The sequence below is a fragment of the Drosophila montana genome, unplaced genomic scaffold (genome assembly GCF_035044405.1).
Source record: "Drosophila montana isolate Dmon_TW-CO22-7 unplaced genomic scaffold, ASM3504440v1 contig_3833_1, whole genome shotgun sequence".
NCBI classification, from domain to species: domain Eukaryota; kingdom Metazoa; phylum Arthropoda; class Insecta; order Diptera; family Drosophilidae; genus Drosophila; species Drosophila montana.
In genome coordinates this window covers 963,313-981,428 of record NW_026998704.1, presented here as the reverse complement: position 1 = coordinate 981,428, position 18,116 = coordinate 963,313, and the positions used below count along the sequence as shown (strand labels likewise).

The window sequence follows — 18,116 nt, the reverse complement described above, 5'->3', positions numbered from 1 at the left end:
AAAAATCTGAAAGTTTGTCTAGCTAGACACGCACACCCCCCCTCACACACACATACACACGCACGCTCGCTCGCACACACACTCGCTCAGACAGACACGGGGCGTGCATGCTCTAGACATAAGTACACCAGGCAAATTATCTAAAATTTACTAGCTGTTTTATATGCTTGCATAATGGTCTTAATGTTTCGTTTTTTTTCTCTTTTTTTTTTTTGGGCGGGCCCATTAACATCCCAGGACCATGCCCCATGCCCCATCCCCCATGCCCCATGCCCCATGCTCCACCCCACATGCAACACGCAGAGTGTGGGATTTTGTCTTCTTATTCAGTTGTTGGCTGTTGCGGCTTCTGCTGCTGTTGTCACTTGGTTTGATGTATGCGGTAGAGTTTTCATTAGCCTGGCCGGCAGCTCCTCCTCCTCCTCCCGCTCCTCCTTCCGCGCCTCCTTCCGCTGCTGCTCCTGCTCCAGCTGTTCCTTGTGCCCCTGCTGCTGCATGTGGTTTGTTGCGTTGTAATTTGCTGTTGACGTGAAGCTGTCGCCTTCTATAAAATCAACTGTTTGCCTGCCATCCATCATTGTGCTTGGATTGGCCCAAGCTGCTCCAGACGCAGCCTGGACGTCTGCTCTGGATTGTTTTGACGTGAAGGCTGCACTTGCTGTGGGTGTTACTTTGTTGTTTTCCCTCGGCTGGTCAGTTGAACTGCTTTGCTTTTCACCTGATGACGGCGTCTGCCGCTGCTGCTGCTGCGTCCTTTGAGCTGGCAAATTATTTGCTAATTGCTTTGCCAAGGCTGGCAGCTGCGAGGGCTCAGCTGCTGCTGTTGTTGTTGTTGTTGTTGTTGCTGCTGTGTTAGTTTCCGCCGTATCCGGCATATTTATAATATCCGCCGCAGCAAAATTTCGATTTTTCAACATCTTCGGTATGCCAGCCTGTCCCAGATCCAAGCCCTGCTCCAACTGCTGCTTGACTTTGGTTGTTTCCGCTGCTCCTACTCCTGCTTCCCCCGCCGCAATCCTCTCCTGCTCAGTTGCTCCTGCATCATTGATGCTGTTTATCATCGTTGTTGTTGCTGCTGCTGCTGCTGCTGCTGCTACTGTTGGCGCTTGGCTTCGTTCTTGTCCATGATTTGATTCGACATCTAAAATATGCAAAGAATGGCAAAGTTAGCAATGAAATAAAGTGAAAATAAAACAGGAAATGACAGGCGCGTTACAATCTACAAAACATTCGCTCGGAATTGAGAAATAATTTCATATTATTGTTAACATACAAAAAAACAGACAAGGGGATAGAGGTTAAAGTGGGCTGAGTGGTAGAAGTTGCTCCAAATGGGCGTGGTCTGCACAGACAGTTCGCATTTATATTTTATATCGTTAATATTGACGCTTTTTTATGTTCGAGTGCGCCGCCTCTTTTGACATTTATTGCCACTGCTTTTTATACCCTTCTGCCTAAAAAAAAAACTCACTAAATGGGTAACATCAGGTTGTGTATATGTATGTGTGTTACACTGTATATTTTTGATCTGAATGGAGAGCTGTGGAAACTTGTTTTACCTTATATCTTGTAAAGACTTTAAAACCTTTCCTATTCGCCAAGCTATGCAATTCTCATGATTTTAAATAAAACCTTAAAGCCGTATCTCCTTCTCTCTCTTTCTCTCTCTCTCACACCCTCTCTCTTTCTCTCATTTCTTTATCTTTCCTAATGTCACTCTCAGTCTACGCACAATTCTTCCTTCGACTTTCTCTTTCACTCTATATTAATCTCATTTGCACCTTTTACCTTTCAACTTCCTCTTTCAATCAATCGCTAGCTGCGAGCCTTACTTGAATTCGTGAAAATCGCATAGAAGAGCGATACACTTGAAATTATTTATAATCCTGCGTCAGTTCTACTGATTTTATGCGAAATTCTCTTTAAGTTCTGGTTCACAGGCTTGTATTTGGCGGATTGGATTATAGTGACATAAATAATAGATAATTAATGTCAAAAACTCTCTCTATCAAGCCTTACTTGAATTCATGAAAATCGCATAGAAGAGCGATATACACTAGAACAATATTTCAACATATTCATAATTCCGCGTCTGTTCCTTTGATTTTATAAAATATTGTCCTGCAGTTCTGTTTAACAGGCTTCTATTTGGCATTTCGGATAATAGTGGCATGGTATAAAATATATATTAGTTTTAAGGGGTTTTATACTCATATATATAATTCAGAATTGGAATAATTTAAAGTACAGCTGTTATTAGAGAGAGCATAATATTACCAACTAACATATTGTCAACTTAAAGAAAAGAATCCCAAAAAAAAAACTGTTTGCCTGATTCGCCCATCAAAAATAAAAAAGGAAGACAGCTTAGCCGAGATCAGATAGTCATATCAGAGGGTATTTAATCTTCAGCAAACCCACAGCGAACGGTTTAAACTTGTTTACACATGCGAGACTATCAGAGATTTGTGTACATTTATTTTTTGGGATATTTTTTTTTTCATTTTGTTTGGCCCGTTTTATTTTGTATTTTTTGCTGAGTGCGTTTTCGAGTGCACCTGAAACGAAATATTTAAATTTATCTTCCGGCTGATTGCACAGACGATGGGGCACAACGTTGGCAACAGTCACAGTTATTTGTGCCATTAGATTGCCGACCAACAGCTTTAAAGCCGCCAAATTGAGCGCAATGAAGCGTGTGCAAGGGTTTAGACAAACACTGGACAATCATTTACATAGCTGCCGTCCTCGCCGAGACGAACAATCTGAGTGACACAGTCAATCGGGAGGCACAGCTGAACAATGAGAATGCGGGCGGCGAGTCCCAAACTTGTACCTAATGTTCTCTTAGCAGAAGGAGTTACCAAGGGGGATTTGAGCCCGCATTCCAATTTAGATTTTATTCCTATAAAAATATGATTAACCAACACCTGAAGTGAGGGATAATATTAGCTCAACTTATTTGGCTTCAAATAAAAATACATAATATACAGATAACATCAATACACAATTTATACAAACATAGATATTATAAGTACTTATATATATTAGGGAAATAAATAGCTTGAGCTCTAACTTTTGGTAGATGCCAATTTTGGGTTGAGATCAAATCTAGCCCGCATCGTGTATATGAAAATAAATAGGATTTGCAATATTTTCGGTACAACGGGCGATTGTTAATCAAGAAAAGTTTGAATCATTTAAATAAGTTCAAATAAAGTTATACGAAAGTTTGAACCACAGCTCAGGGAGCTGGTTCAAACCGTAAACATAACCAACGACAGTTTCTTTCTTAGCCCCGTTATTAACTTTATACTTTTACGTTTACTTATAATAATAATAATAAGTAATTGTCATTACTGCAATTATTAGTATTAGCAATAATAATAAAGTTTCTAGTAACAATAAAATGAACAGCATTAATAATAATAATATGAATATTAATCATATTAACTGCAATAATAATAATAATAATAATAATAACAATAAAAATAAAAATTAATAAGGCATAATAAATATTAAAACCAAATTGCTTTTCATTTTTGATTTTAACAAATTAAACCCCGGAAAGAAAATAATAATAATAATATTCATTCTATTAAAATCAAAAATATTGATAATAATAAATAATAAAACTTATAGCAATAATATTGATAATATTAATTATAATTCTTTTAAAAACAAAAATATTGATAATATTAATTAATAATGATAATAATTATTACAATAATATTAGTTATATATATTAATAATTATTGCAGTAATAATAGTGATAATAGTGATTAATAATAATAATAATTATAACAATAATATTAGTAATATATATAAATAATTATTGCAGTAATAATAGTGATAATAGTAATTAATAATGATAATAATTATTACAATAATATAAGTAATATATATTAATAATTATTGCCCTCATAATAGTAACAATATTAAGAGTAGCAATTATTAATTAATGTGCATAGTTACCTTCAGTTGTTGCTGTTGTTGTTGTTGTTGAGGGCGTTGCAGCTGCTGCTGCCGCAGTTGCTGCTGCCGCGGCGGCTGTTGCTGCCGCCTGCGCTGCTGCTGTTGCTGCCACTGCTGCGGCTGTTGCTGCCGCTGCTGCAGCCGCGGCGCGTGTCTGCAGACCGGGTATATCGGCCACATTGATGCGCTGCAGCCGGACATGCATCATCTGGCCATGTCCGTGTCCCTGGCCCAAGAAGACGCGTCGCTCGGTGGCGAACTGGTCGCGCCCGTGCAACCACTGCCCCACCAAGGGCAGCCGCCTCAGATTACCCAAAGCATTCGCCAGCGCTGCGGTGGCATTGTGCGCCGGCTGGGCGATGGCAACAACTGCTGCGGCGCCCGGTCCGGCTCCAGCTGCGCCTACGCCGGCGCCTGCTGCCTGGCCCTGGCCCTGTCCCTGACGCTGTGCGGCCAACTGGCCAAATAGTCGCATGACAATCACACGAGCACGTTGCAGCGCCGCCTGCTGGCCAGGAGCTGCAACTGGAGCGGCGCCAGCGCCAGCAGCTGCCGCATTGGGTTGATTACGCGAGATGATGATGACATGACGGGCCATAATGGCGGGCAGCTCATAACGATGAAAGAAGAATACCATCGAGTGCTGAAAGAGACAGAGGGAGAGAGAGGGAGAGAGAGAGAGAGAGAGAGAGGGATAAAGAGAGAGAGAAACGAATGTGTTACGCAATGGAGCCAGGGCAGTTGTCAGGCACGTGACGGGACGCTGTCTACACGTGAGTCCACAGTCAAATAGACAGGCAGACAGACAGAAAGACAGACAGGCAGGCAGGCAGGCAGGCAGGCAGGCAGACAATAATGCGCTGGGTAATTTGTCATGCAGTTGACAGCCAGAAACTGGCTCCAGTTGCGTAACAAAAACAACAACAACAAGGAGAATTGTTGCTTTCATAATGCAGCATAGTTACCTGTATGAATAGATAGGAGGAGAGCAGCGCCAGGCTACGATATTGTCCACTGAAGCGATAGTGATACGCATAGAAAGCAAAATGATATAGGTAGAAGAATCTGTAAGCAAACAACAAAAGTTTCGGTTAACACACACAGAGAAAGAGAATTATATATACACACACCCCTTTGTTGTTGTGCGCAACCCTAACCCTTATCAAAATATAGATTCGTCTAGGTATTTATGTGCTTCGGGTCATGATTACCATTCAATAATATTGCATTTAACATTTGCTCAAATAAAAAGCAACAAATTATTTGGTTCTTCCGCATTTTATTGCTGCCCATCCCATGCCCTAAGCTAAGCTGTAAAGAAATGGGTCAGACAGGCAGTCGGACAGACAGTCGGACCGTGGCATGACATAAGTAACGCCTTGAACTGACAACAAGCACAACAATAACACTTACAACAATTGATATAAATGACGGACTGCTGTGTGCTAGGCTGCACGACGCTGGCGATACCCTGTATTTGTTGGAAGCGTGAGAACCGTTGCGAGAAGTTTGCAAAGTGATATGCAATTCTGTTTTGCTAATGGAGGAGATACCATTAGGATAAGTCTTTTTCTGTCGCTTCTCTCTTTGCCGATCTTAATACTTCCTTCTTCCTTCTGCTTAGCTTTTCTAGGCCAATCGAACATCTTGTGCAACACAGGTTTAATTTGATTTCCACATTGCTTCTCTAATCGCTTTATTCTGCATCTTGTGGAAAGCATCACTTTGCTTCTCTCTTGCATAAGAATCTCAATTTTGAATGTATCCTCACGTCTTTTTCTTCTCTTTTCACTTCTTTCATCGCCTTTTTACATAATTATGCATACTACATTCTGTTTTCGTTCTCTACAGCTTATCAACTTCTCCCTTTCATAAAATGCCAAGCCTTTTAACGCTTCTCTCTTTAGTCTCTCTCAACGCCGCTTCTCTCTTCACTTTATCTACTTTCTTTAGGCCGCTCCGACCTAGTGTTGATAAGTGCCATAACGTTTGATGGCCTCTTTTTCCTCTTGTTTCACGCCTCACTTCTTCTTTTACCGGGTTTCTCTCAGCTTCTCTTTTATACAAGAGCTAAGTGTTATAATTCTATCAGCCTGTCGCTTCTTTAAATGCCTCTCTTATTCTTTTTTATCATCAATTCTCGACTCTTGTCTGGGCTGGCGAATATTGCACGTCGCCTAATATGCACGATTTCCAGTCGCTTCTTTCGTTAATGTAAGAGGCGTCCCCAATAGGCTTAATTGCTGGGTATAACAAGAATGGCGAAGACACTCAAGAGGATTTAATAATATAAATAATTGCTGGCGCTGTGTTAGTTGAATTGTTGTTATGCAGGCCAAAGACAACAAATAATAAACACAATGAGCGACACGCAGCGACGGCAGCTCATTGATAAGAAGCAGCAGCAGGAACAGGAGCGGGAACAGGAACAGGAAGGGGAACAGGAGCAGGAGAAAGCCATAACCATAAGCAGAGGGTCGTGTCTTGAGTGTCCAGCGGAATTCAAGTTTAATTTATTTTTACAATACCGCTGGACGTTGGACAATGGGTGTGGGCGTGGGAATGGGATTGGGCATAGCCATGATTGAGTTATGTTATTGAATTTAATTTGAGTTGATTGTGCACACACACACACGCACAGACACACACCCTTGCACACACGCACATAAACGAACATCAGAATCGACAGCGACAAATGAAGACACACGACACTTATTTGGCTCGCAAGCCTTTCCAGTGGGTGGCCTGTGGCATGCGGCATGTGACAGCATTATGGACACATCGTGCCAAACGCTTTGCAGCAATTTCCGCACACCCCGCACCCGGCAACCGACAACCGGCACCCGCACCCTCGAGAACCTCACGAAGACAGTGAAAGCGAACGACACGTAGACAACACTTATCGCTTGTTCGTTTCCGTTTCATTCGTTTTCCTAATGTAGCGTAGCGTTGACAAGCGCCAAGCGGGCGGAACAGGCAGCTCCTTTGCCACACCCCCTCCCCGTCCCCCTCTCTGCCACCACGCCACTCAGTCCTCCAGCTTGATGCCAGAGCCAGCGGCGTGTCGCAACGGATGTGCGCCAAGGAAGTGCTATTGGCATTCATATCCTTCGACCGAACGGAAATGAGGGCAAATGATGTTGCAGCAGCGACAGACGTCGCTGCTTACAATGGACGGGGGGAGAGGGGGGGGGGGCTGATAGGGCTGTCAGAACAACTGTTGCATGTGTGAATATGTGGGCGCTGCTGCTGCTGCTATTGGCAGCGTTGCATGCTTAAATAAGCAGAGCCCCAAAGCAAACAACGCAGCAGACAAACCAGCAGGTGGCAGGTGCGTCAGTGCCAAGCGGGGGTAGCGGGGGCAGCAGCACGTTGCAGGGGCATATTGCTCGGGGCAAAAGGCAACACTGATCCGATCGGTGCTGTCACAAGTGTTTATTTGTTGCCAGCAAACACAGACGCAGACGCGGCTGGAGCTGCTGATGAAGGGTGCAGCTGTTGCCAGGGATATATTCCTCAATATAATGGGCAAAGTGCTCAATGAGCTTGCAAGCACTTGAGTCACACCCACACACACACACCCCCAAACGCGCACACACAGCATTTGCATATTGGATAAGCCGATTGGGTGGAATGCATATGAATATTACGATGCTTCCCAAGTGGTTTTGCAGCATTAATCCAGACGATTTGGCTAAAGTGCTGCGATAAATACGCGTACCTGTTCCCGTTGCATTTACACTAATCGATTAGATTCGGTTTTTACATATGCAAATATTCATATATCGAATATCTACAAAGTTATGTAGCTTAAATGCAATACGTTTCGCCTGTGCTAATGTGCCTGTTATAACACTGTTAGGGATCTCGTAATGTAACTGCTAGCTAACAGCCAAGTTAGCTCTGTTAGAGTTCTGTTAATGCTCTCTTTTCTCTGTGACTCGATCTGTTGCCTACTTTTCAGCTGCAAACGCTCTGTTAAAGCTTATCTATGTAAGCCTGTTACAGGTCTGTTAAAGCATCATTCGCAACTGATTTTTTAACAGCATCTGCCTAAAGAAGTTACATTCTGTATACTATTTTGAATACTGTTAAATTTTGAAGCATAAGTGAGCGCTCTGTTAATTTATGTTAATTTATCTTATCTATAAGGTGCAATTCCTAATGCAGTTCGATATTTAAATTATGTTATGCGCATTCAGAGCTGTGCCTTTAAAATCAGTTTCTTACATAAGCGAAGCAACGATGATCCCATCTGTGTTCTTGGTAACTCTATGACTCTATAAAAAATAAAAAGCTGACATCCCTGGCCACCTAACATGCTCACATGTCTTTTTACGTAAGTTTCGTATTATATTAATATAAGTTAATTTGAAAAATGGTAAAGCTCATTTGAGACTTTTAATAATTCTCAAATTACAGCAAATGCGTCACAGCGCCAAAGTGTTATATAAATCGTATTAGTTATTATTCCTTCACTCATAAGACAATGGGGAAAAAAATAATTAAGTTTCGAAATCGGATATGTTTCATAACTCGCGCTATTGATACATATTGTTTGTTCCCACCTCGTTTGATTACGCACTACTATCGAATGTTATGCACGGTCTCGAATTGAATGCAATTTTTAGAAGTGCAATCAAAAATATCAATTAACTCACACACACACACTCAAACACACACACTCAAATATACACTCAATTGTTGTAAAACGTGAGAAATGTTAACGATATTTTTTTTGGAAAATCTGATTCACTTAATTGAAATATAACAAAGCTGAAGTACAATGCCAGACAAATGAGAGTGTGAAAGAGTCTGAGTGTGTGTGAGTGCTTGTGTGTGTGAGTGTGTGCATGTGTGTATTCATTGATAAATGCGTGTAAACGATCCATTTTCATGCATAAATTGAAGCAGCCGCCGCGCGGCGTTGCATAGAAGGGCACGTTGCGCATACGCCACGTTGGCAAACAAACAAATAAATAAACAACAAACAAACAAAGAAGCAAACAAAATAAGAGGCAAAAAATAATAATAAAGGAGCAAAATGACAAGAGGAGAGAAAAGCAAACAAGCTGAAACTATAACGCGTATAACAATGAAGCGATTTCGCCTCGTTACGAACACTCATCAACTGCACCTTTGAACAACAAGAGCGCACAACGGAGAGGTGGAGGGGAGAGGGGGGGGGGAGTGAGTGGGGAGAGGGTGGCTAGGTGACAGGCCAAAGGATATGGCAAGCCAGAGGCCAGGCCACTTCAGGCGGCGGCATTGGGTTCGAGGCGTTGGCTCGCGGACAAAAGTTATGGCAGCAAAACAAACTTGACGCAATTATACTTTGCGTAACATGATCTCAATCAACACGAAAAACAAGGAGCTAGCATTGGGTGGGGCAAGGGTAAGGCCCGCGAAGGGCCAGGCGGGGGCAGAAATGCGCTGCCAATGGTTGCCAATGCCTTCAACATTTGACGTTCAGAGGCCAAACGCGCCACCTTTTCGAATACCAAGCTGAAGGAGCTGCGGAACCCGAAAGAATGACTGTATACGGCAGGGCGAATGTTAAATACCCTCTTAAAAAAGAACTCCAATATCAACATTTATCTCATGTCTGCCGAATGTTAAAAATGTTATGTATGTGAAGTACATACTTGCCTGTAACAACATATCTCCCCACTCTTACATATCTAATTGCCAAATTTCACTACAACATTTCTTACATTTGACATGTTTGCTGAATGTTAAAAATGCTAAGAATGTTAAGTACATGCTAGCCTGTAACAACATATCCCATCATGCTCACACATCTAATTGCCAAATTCTACTATCAACATTTCTTACATTTTTTGCCAATGTTCAAAATGTATAATATGTAAAGTATGTTGCCAGTACGTTTTCCCATTATAAACAACATATCATACCACTCTCACATATCTAATTGCCAATTTCCACTATCAACATTTCTCACATTTTTGGCGAATGTTAAGAAATTCAGTTGTTTATTCAAGTAGACATTATTTTTCCTTTCAGATGCTGCCGACAATGGAGTCTCGCTAATGGAATCGCATAATGTTTAGTATGTAAATGTACAAAATGTGGGGCATAGTGGAATCAGGCTATCAGTTGCTGATTTATAGTCAGGAATATATACGTATTTGCTCTAAAGAAACAAAAATGACAGCTTCCACGCGTAACACAATTCATGACAGAATTAAAATACCCTCTACGAGTGTATAAAAAGGACTCCAGGGTGGGGAGGGGGGAGTTCAAGGGTTTTCCGTGGGGTTAACAAGCAAACAAATCTATATATACTTATGGCATAAATATATACGTATATAAAAGAAGAGCGTATACTTATATGTAAGTAGGTACGCATAACAAGCGTGTAAACAACAGGCAACGGCAAAAGGCGCGCCAAGGCGGGGGCAGGCGGTTGGTGGGGGGCGGGGGACGGTTGCGTAAGGTGAGGGGTTGCCGGCGGAGGGGTCGCAGCTACTTGAAACGCGCGACTGTTACAATTTTTGCCCGAGCTGGCAACTCGAACCCGAACCCGAACCCGAACTTGAACCCGCAACAGCCCCACGCACAAATAATAACATCCAACCCCTTTCACTTTTGGCCTGATAAAATTTGCTCTTTGAAGCCGCCAATGCCACGCAATTCCCAGACGTCCGTCTGTACGTCCGTCCGTCCGTCCGTCTGTCCCTTCGTCGGTTTGTCAATCTGCGCAAGACATCGCTTGTGCCTGATTTCTTGCTTTTTTGTACACTTTTGCAGCTCATTTAATACGTGTCGTCTGCCCCGTGCCGTGGCAACCAGATTTAAGCACAAAAGCAGCATTACGCGGCACAGGAAGCCGCTTGGTCCAAAGTCAACCAGGGGCGGCCCTTAAAGGGGGGGGGCCGAAAGGGCTGCCAAATTATGCTCTGTGTACATTTTTGGCGCCTGCTCGTTAAACGGCGATTAACAGAATTATTTTTAAACGTGCCGCAAACGAGTTGCTTTGATGCCACTTTAAAGTCGCTGACGGCAGTCAATTAGGGCCGAGCAAATACCTGAGCAGCTCTACACCACCCCCCCCCCCCCTACACTCCCTCCCGCCCCTTGCTTAAGCTGGAGCTGCAGCGGCAGCTGCTGCAACGCTTGCAGCTCGGCGCAGAGCTTAAGCTGGCTAATTAACGCTTGGTCTTTAAGCCAAACTTCAATCGCAGCTAACCGCAAACAGGCAACCAAAATGGCAGCGCACCAGACAGGAAGTTGCCTATGGAAGAGGACTGGACCTGGACTCTGGAGGCAGGAAGCTAACCCTATGTCGGCGCGCCACCCTCCCCCTCCCTTCCCTGCTCTCCAAAGCATGTCCCTTGCGTAACCCATAACCCATAACCGCAGGAGCAGGCAGCACGAAAGGAATAAGAAAACGGGCTCTAGACAGGAGTGCGCGACTAGGAGATATCCTGGAGATATCCTATCTAGGTTTCTACTTTAGATAAAGTGTATGCATGCACACATATATACGAATATACGCAGCTTCTTCTTCCCTTAAATCCACAGTATGTTTATATGAACAATGTGTTCTCTTTTAATCTCGGTCTTTATAGTCCGATTCTTGTAAAATTTGTAGGGCGTAAATGTGACATATGAGATTGTGTATATACCAAAGTTCAAAGAGCTATCTTTTAAAATAAGTGTTTGTTCGTCAATCTTGGGGGAAATATCCAAAAAGTGAAATATTGCAAATTGTGTTCTTTTAGAACTTTCGAACTATGCTTTGTCCCTTGTCTCAAAACTTCTGCTGCCTATGATATAGGAAAATATATATTTCAAATTTCCAGCCTTTAGCTTTTGTACATATATAGACAGACAAACGGACATGGCTAGATTAACTCAGCTGATTCCGATCAAAAATATATATGCTTTAAGGCTCAGCGATTGCTCCTTCTGCCTGTTACCTACATTCCCACGAAAACAATATACCCAACACGTAAACATTTACAATGAGTTGAGGGTATAAAAAGCAAAGGCTATGCGCAGCAGCAAGGGTCGAAAGGAAGGCCCCCGCTTCGATTGCTTCGGGCGGTCAATAACAGCAAAATTAAACCGAACCAAAGTACACACGCCATACACACGCACACACCACACACACACACAACACACACACACACACACACACACACAAGCACACAGGCAAACAAACAGGATGTGTGTGCGTGTATGCATGATGAGCTCAGCCAATATGTTTTCGACTTTTTACAAAATTAATTTTTACTTGTGCCACTCTAGACGCTGGGCGTGCGGCGGCGTGGGGGGCGTGGCAGGACACAAATCTGCATATGCCAGGCTCTGCTGTTGCTGTCCTGCCCCCTGAATGCATTTCATGTGTGTGCGTGTGTGTGTGTGTGTGTGTGTGTGGCCCAGCTCAGCGGCCCAAAATGGGCTACGAAATTGCGCATTTCATAGGTAAACATATATTTTCAAAGAGTTTCCTTAAGCAAAACAAGAGAAAGAAGAAGGAGATGATGGAGAATAACAACCCGAACTTGTGCCTAATACCCAAACATTTATGATTGCTTTGATTCCCAGGAAATGCCCATAAGGGTAACTGAGCCAAAATCAGCAAGGACTCCTGCTGCAATCAATATTTTATATTTAAATGGGATTTAAATAATTCACAATCGAGATGTATTTTTTCTGATTAATTATTATCTATTTTGAAAGCGCATTAGTGTGTCAATAAAATTACCAGGAAAACCTAAGCCAAATAAGCACAAGGAAGGATACTAGAAAACCAGATGAGATTTAGAAAAGTAGACAAATTATTATGAATGGCCGTGGGTTGAGAATGTTTCCAAGGAAAGAAAACAAGGAATTGTCAACCATTTTGCCCACATGTTATTCTCGCTAATTAGTCCTTTCACACTAATATAGAGATTTTAATGCGCTTGGTCCTTACATAGTTCTCTTTTTTCTACTTGCTCCCCACATTAATTCCTCTAAGCTTATTCATCGTGCACTTGCGTGCATTTGTACATCAAAGAGCTGATATAAATAAAAATAGTTCCATAGAACGAAAATGGCATTAAAATGAGATTCAAAGATATGCTCGACAGGAAGATGCCCACGGAATGCGTTGGCATTACCTTGAATTTTGAAAAGCGCATAGAAAGGCGACGTTTACGGGAGAGACGAAAAGCCAGTGAGAGTTAGGGCAAGACAGAGGAAAGGAACAGACAGAGCACAGAGAACGGATGAATGTTTAAGAAAAGAAGAAGGAAAATAAAAAAAGAAACAAGAGAAGAGAGTAAGCAAGCGAGAAAGAAATAGAAAGAAAGTACAATATTAAGAGAAAGAAAGGACTAGGAGTATGAGGGCAGTAAAAAGAAACAGGGATAAGGAAAAGAGGTAGAGATATAAGTGCAAGAGGGAAAGAAATGAGTAAAAAAAAACTAAGTGAATGAGTGACAGAGGAAGAGACTAAGCGACCGAAAGCGGGCGAACGACTGCTAGAGAGAGAGAGAATGTGCGATAAAGAAAGAAATTGAGATGGAAAGAGCGACAACTGGAGGAAAATTGGGCGAGTCAAAAACATATTAGTATCACCAAGGATAATTTCTTCATATAATAAATGCATAAATTAAATGAAAATTACGTTAGTATTAGTCGGAGCCATGATAATCACATAGAAAGGCCGATCTCCGTATAAGAGAGAATTCTATTCTGTCGAGCATATCTTTGATTCTCTTGTAACTCAATTTTTGTGCTTTAGAAATGCACGATGCTATTCGAGATGGATTAATGTAAAAAAAAAAGCAGTACTATGTTGGGACCAAGCGCATTAAAAACTATATATTAGTGTGAAAGGACTAATTAGCGAGAATAACGTGTGGGTGAAATGGTTGACAATTCTCTTTTGTACCCTTGAATATGGCTATTTAAATGCAACAGGGTATCAAAATGGGTATATACACTGTACGCAGTTAAGCAGAAGATAAATCAGAGAGGGCAGAAGGCCAGTTAAGCTGTTTCCCTATATTTTCACATAACACAAATAAAACTCTCCGAATTAGGATCTCTACGACGATATCATATACAATATTTTAAGCGAGGTTTTCTTAGAGATTTGCAATGTCCACAGCAGTAAGACTCTCGAGTATTTAGTTGCTTGCATTGCTGGGAAATTGAGGCCACTTTTGTGTGGGACCAAGCACAATAAACAGCTTGTTAAGCACAGAACAAGGCGTGGCAAGGGGTTGGGGGGCGGTGGGCAATGAATGTTTAATGAATATAAATACGGTAAGTGGAACGTCGCTGCTGCTCGAAGCATGCCGCATTGATGGCCTTTTAATTCAGGCGCAAATTACGCAAAATCAACACCAAATTTGAGGAGCCGGCAGTGGAATAGTGATTGGTAAATGCCGCCGCATGAATTTCTAATGGTTGTACTCATGAACGGCAAACAGAGGAAGACGGACGGGCCGGGCCGGGCCGGTCCGGGTTGGGCCGGCATTGGCCGAATAAAGGGAATACTCAAGTATCTCTTTGAATTATTGATGGGCGCAATGTTTGAAAAATCTTCATGATGATGATGATGCTGTCGATGTTGTCGCTGCCGGGGAGGCTGGGGCCAGAGATTTACCAAAAATAATTTCAAACTGTGCGCTCCTCAATTATGCAAAGTGCGCGCAATAAACCGCAAAGTAGCCCGCCCTCAACCACTTTTCACTTGTCTTTTTTAAGAGACGAGCCAGAATGAGCAAAAAAAAAATTGATAAAAGGGGAAAAACGGGGTTTAGAGTTGAGATTGAGTTTTGTATGACGTGCGTGGTCATTAATGTTTATAGAGGAGTATTCGCAGCTGCCCGGCTCTATAGACATTCTTTTTTTTTTTTTTGGTAGGTTTTCACTTATTCCATTTTGTGTTCGCAGCTATTACAAACAAGTTTATTTAAATGTTTGCTAATGGCGCGGCCCAGTTGGGGTTTGGGTTTGGGTTTGGGTTTGGGTAAGGCACCGCTTGGGTTACGCTTGTTGACTTAAGTGATGAAATTCTGTGTTCTCTGTGCGCTGGCGGCATGCGGAGGGACTTTGGTGTGTTGTGTGTTGGTCGATTTGCTTTGGCCCCGGGGGAGGCTTGCGCAAGCCAAGTTAATTTTCAAATAACAACCAAACGAAACGAAACGAACCGAACGAGCGCTGAGTGTGAAATACGCCCCAGCACAGAAGGAAAGAAAGCAGCAAAAAAAAAATATGCGAACAAAACGAAATGAACTGTTAAGTGCTGGGGGTGAGCGGAGCTCAGCAGAGCTCAACAGCAGCCGCAGCCGGACATGCTGTCCGGACAGCAAAGGATTGCGACGGATGCTTCAACTTAATGTAATTGAATTTGTCATTTGTTCTTGGCACAGACGATTGCACAAACAAAAAGCGACACTCTAACAAAACCAGCAGCAGCTGCCGGGTAACGCACCTGAGCCAATGGCGCTTGGTAATGCTTGTGTGACAGCAGATGGCATCGAATTGATCCGCGATCCAGACAATCAATATAATATAGAAAGCTGTTGTTGTATCGTTGAAGAACTCCGACATAATGGCCTCCATGCCTGCAAAAAATAAAACAAAAGATTAATTCTATAATTCCAGGCTCTAGACTAGACAGTGGGAGCTATGCACACCTACTAGCGCCAATATGACCGTCAATAGGGGCGCAATGGGAAACCGGGCAGACACATTGTACTCCAGCATTTGCAACAGATCCACTGTGAAAAGAAATGAGATTGTATCACACGAAAATTGATCTGCATTTGGCCAGCCAATTACCTATGAACACAAAGATCTGATGATGCGAATAGCGCAGCAGCATGGACACGGAAAAAGTCTGCAAGCGACAAACAAATAATTAATTTAATTAATAAAGAAACTGTTTGGCGGACATACAAAGAGCAGCATGACACAGAAAGCAGCTGGATAACTGCTCCAGGCAGCCCACCACATGGAAACGAAGCGGTAATGTTCGCCCGTAATCACGTTGCGAAGATAACCTTTGTTCTCCTCCCTCTCGGCGACGGTGCGCACCGAGGCCATTAGCAAATCATCGTAGCTGCAATTGGAAAAGCAACTTTTAACACTTTGAATTTCATAACAAAAGTTTCTTGATTTACCCTAGCAAACGCTTGAGCAGGTAACGCGTTAATCTGTCCCCGAAACAGGCATTCGTGTTGGGATCTAGCTGCACCGTAAGCACGGGTATGTTCAGACGTTTGCGTGTGGCAGCCGACAGACGCAGGTGTCCATACTCCAGAGAGTACTCTACAATATATTGCTCATCTGCAAGGCAAAGCGAATAACGAGTAACATTTGTATATATAACATATAAAGGATTACGCATTGATTACGCACCATCATCATCGTCGCCCTTGAGCGGTATGGCGCTGGGATGATCATAGTTATCCAGTATATTGATGGCATCAAAATAATAATACAAGGTCTCGTTGCCATACGCGAAATTGGGGCGCACGGGCAGGCCCAGTTTGCGCAGTATCGCCTCGTAGCGTTTCAGCCTGTTGTGATTGTCCAGCGTTTGCGGTCCCACGCCATAGTGGCTGCAATGGAGTAGGTAAAAGTTAAGTAAAAGCCGAGGAGATTCAACGTCAAGGCTTACTAAGTGTGCTTTAAGGCCAGCACCAGCTGCTGATCGCTCTTGATGCGCTGCCATATGGCACGCTTCTCCGCCAGATGCGGTATTATTTCCACTCGGATAACGCCCTCGCGTGGCCAATTCTGCACATCCTGCAGGCAGGTGCAGGGATTCTTAATGAAAGCCGTATGCACATAGACCAGGGTAAAAAAGAAGACCAAAGCTTTGAGCAGCAGCAAAAACTCAATGGCCAGCTGCACCTTGCTGCAAAGCAAATAGAGAGATGTCCAATTGGAATTGGAGGGATTCAAGATTCAATCTTTCTACTTACCGTGGCACTAGCTCCGCGTAGGTGGCCGCCACACGAAAGTAAATGGCATGAAATAGGCGATCCCGCATGTTCATCATGTTGTTCTACAAAATGTTACAGATAAGCAATTATATGTGTTGTCTCTGTGTGTGTATGTGTGTGTGCTTGGGTCTTACTTGGCCAACGCCACCTCCCACTCCGCCCGCCAGCACACGATTGCGCCCGTTGATGTTATTGATCGCATTGGCTACGGCTATTTCGGCCGCATTTTCGGGCATGCCACCAGCATCGGCCATGACTGAGCTCCGATCAGCAGCCGCTGCTCCGAAGGTGATTTTCAATCAAGTTTCTAGCAACTTAAAAAACACTTCCGTGTCTTGAGGCGACCGTCTTCCGCACAACTTGTCAGCCTCCCCCGAAGGTGTCTAAAAGTGAATGTTTGCGCAGCTGTTGTTGTTGCTGTTTCTCTCGGTGTCCCTTGTGGCTTGTGACACCTGCGCTGCAATTCAATCAGCTGCTGTTGTCTAGTGCTTTGTGCAATTATTGAATATAAGTAAATAATCAAAAATTGCAACAAAAAAGACAGGCACTACTTACCATTATTGTGAGTTATGTTGTTGTCAGAGCAGAGCTGCCAACTCGTTATAAATGCTATACAAGTAATCGGTTTAGTAACGAGTCACGGCTCACTGTTAACAAGCAGACAATGTTAACGGTATGGAGAAAATGTTAGGGTTCGCTCATAAGTGTGAAGTGCGCTTATCACATAGCTTTTTTGTGCAGCTACTAATCAGCATCAAACTTGTCAATGGCCTTGCTCTAGTGACGTCACAAACAAAAAGTGCTGCCAACCTGTTTGTACACCATAATGTTTTTCAACACTGTTAGTCGACAGAGCGCCAATTTGATTTTTAAGTGATTTGAAGCAAAATCAAAGGGAATGCTCTATGAATCGTTTTTCTTTTTATATTTTTATTTTCTGCAAACCAATGTACGAAATTAAATATCTCAATGCTTCTTCGTTCTCGCATATTATAAATAAGCTACATTGAATGTCGTTTAATTTAGTTTTACATTGATTGGTGGTTGTGATTTCTTTATTCATTTAATGCTTGTTGTTTTTTTTTCTTCACTATAGTTTCTCATTTATATATATATTTGTATATATATGTATATATACGCATATTTATTTTTTTGTTTATATAT

The 18,116-nt window shown here is 42.6% G+C and overlaps 1 protein-coding gene across 2 annotated transcripts; it reads right to left on the bottom strand.

The window, feature by feature from the left end:
- Positions 1–255: 255 nt before the first annotated feature.
- LOC135437707 (membralin) lies at positions 256–17,660 on the bottom strand. 2 transcript variants are annotated; one of them, XM_064695750.1, is made up of 14 exons: positions 17,508–17,660; positions 17,087–17,440; positions 16,932–17,014; positions 16,625–16,864; positions 16,363–16,565; positions 16,125–16,290; positions 15,901–16,063; positions 15,784–15,841; positions 15,639–15,722; positions 15,434–15,566; positions 4,941–5,040; positions 3,976–4,618; positions 719–1,141; positions 256–658 (listed from the first exon to the last, which is right to left on the bottom strand). In XM_064695750.1, exons 2-14 carry the CDS (start codon positions 17,204–17,206, stop codon positions 327–329), a joined length of 2,748 nt encoding a protein of 915 aa, XP_064551820.1. In that variant the 5' UTR covers positions 17,207–17,440; positions 17,508–17,660; the 3' UTR covers positions 256–326. The 2 variants fall into 2 exon arrangements, with proteins under 2 accessions (XP_064551820.1, XP_064551818.1); XM_064695748.1 differs by having other exon boundaries at positions 257–1,141.
- Between the last annotated feature and the right edge of the window lie 456 nt (positions 17,661–18,116).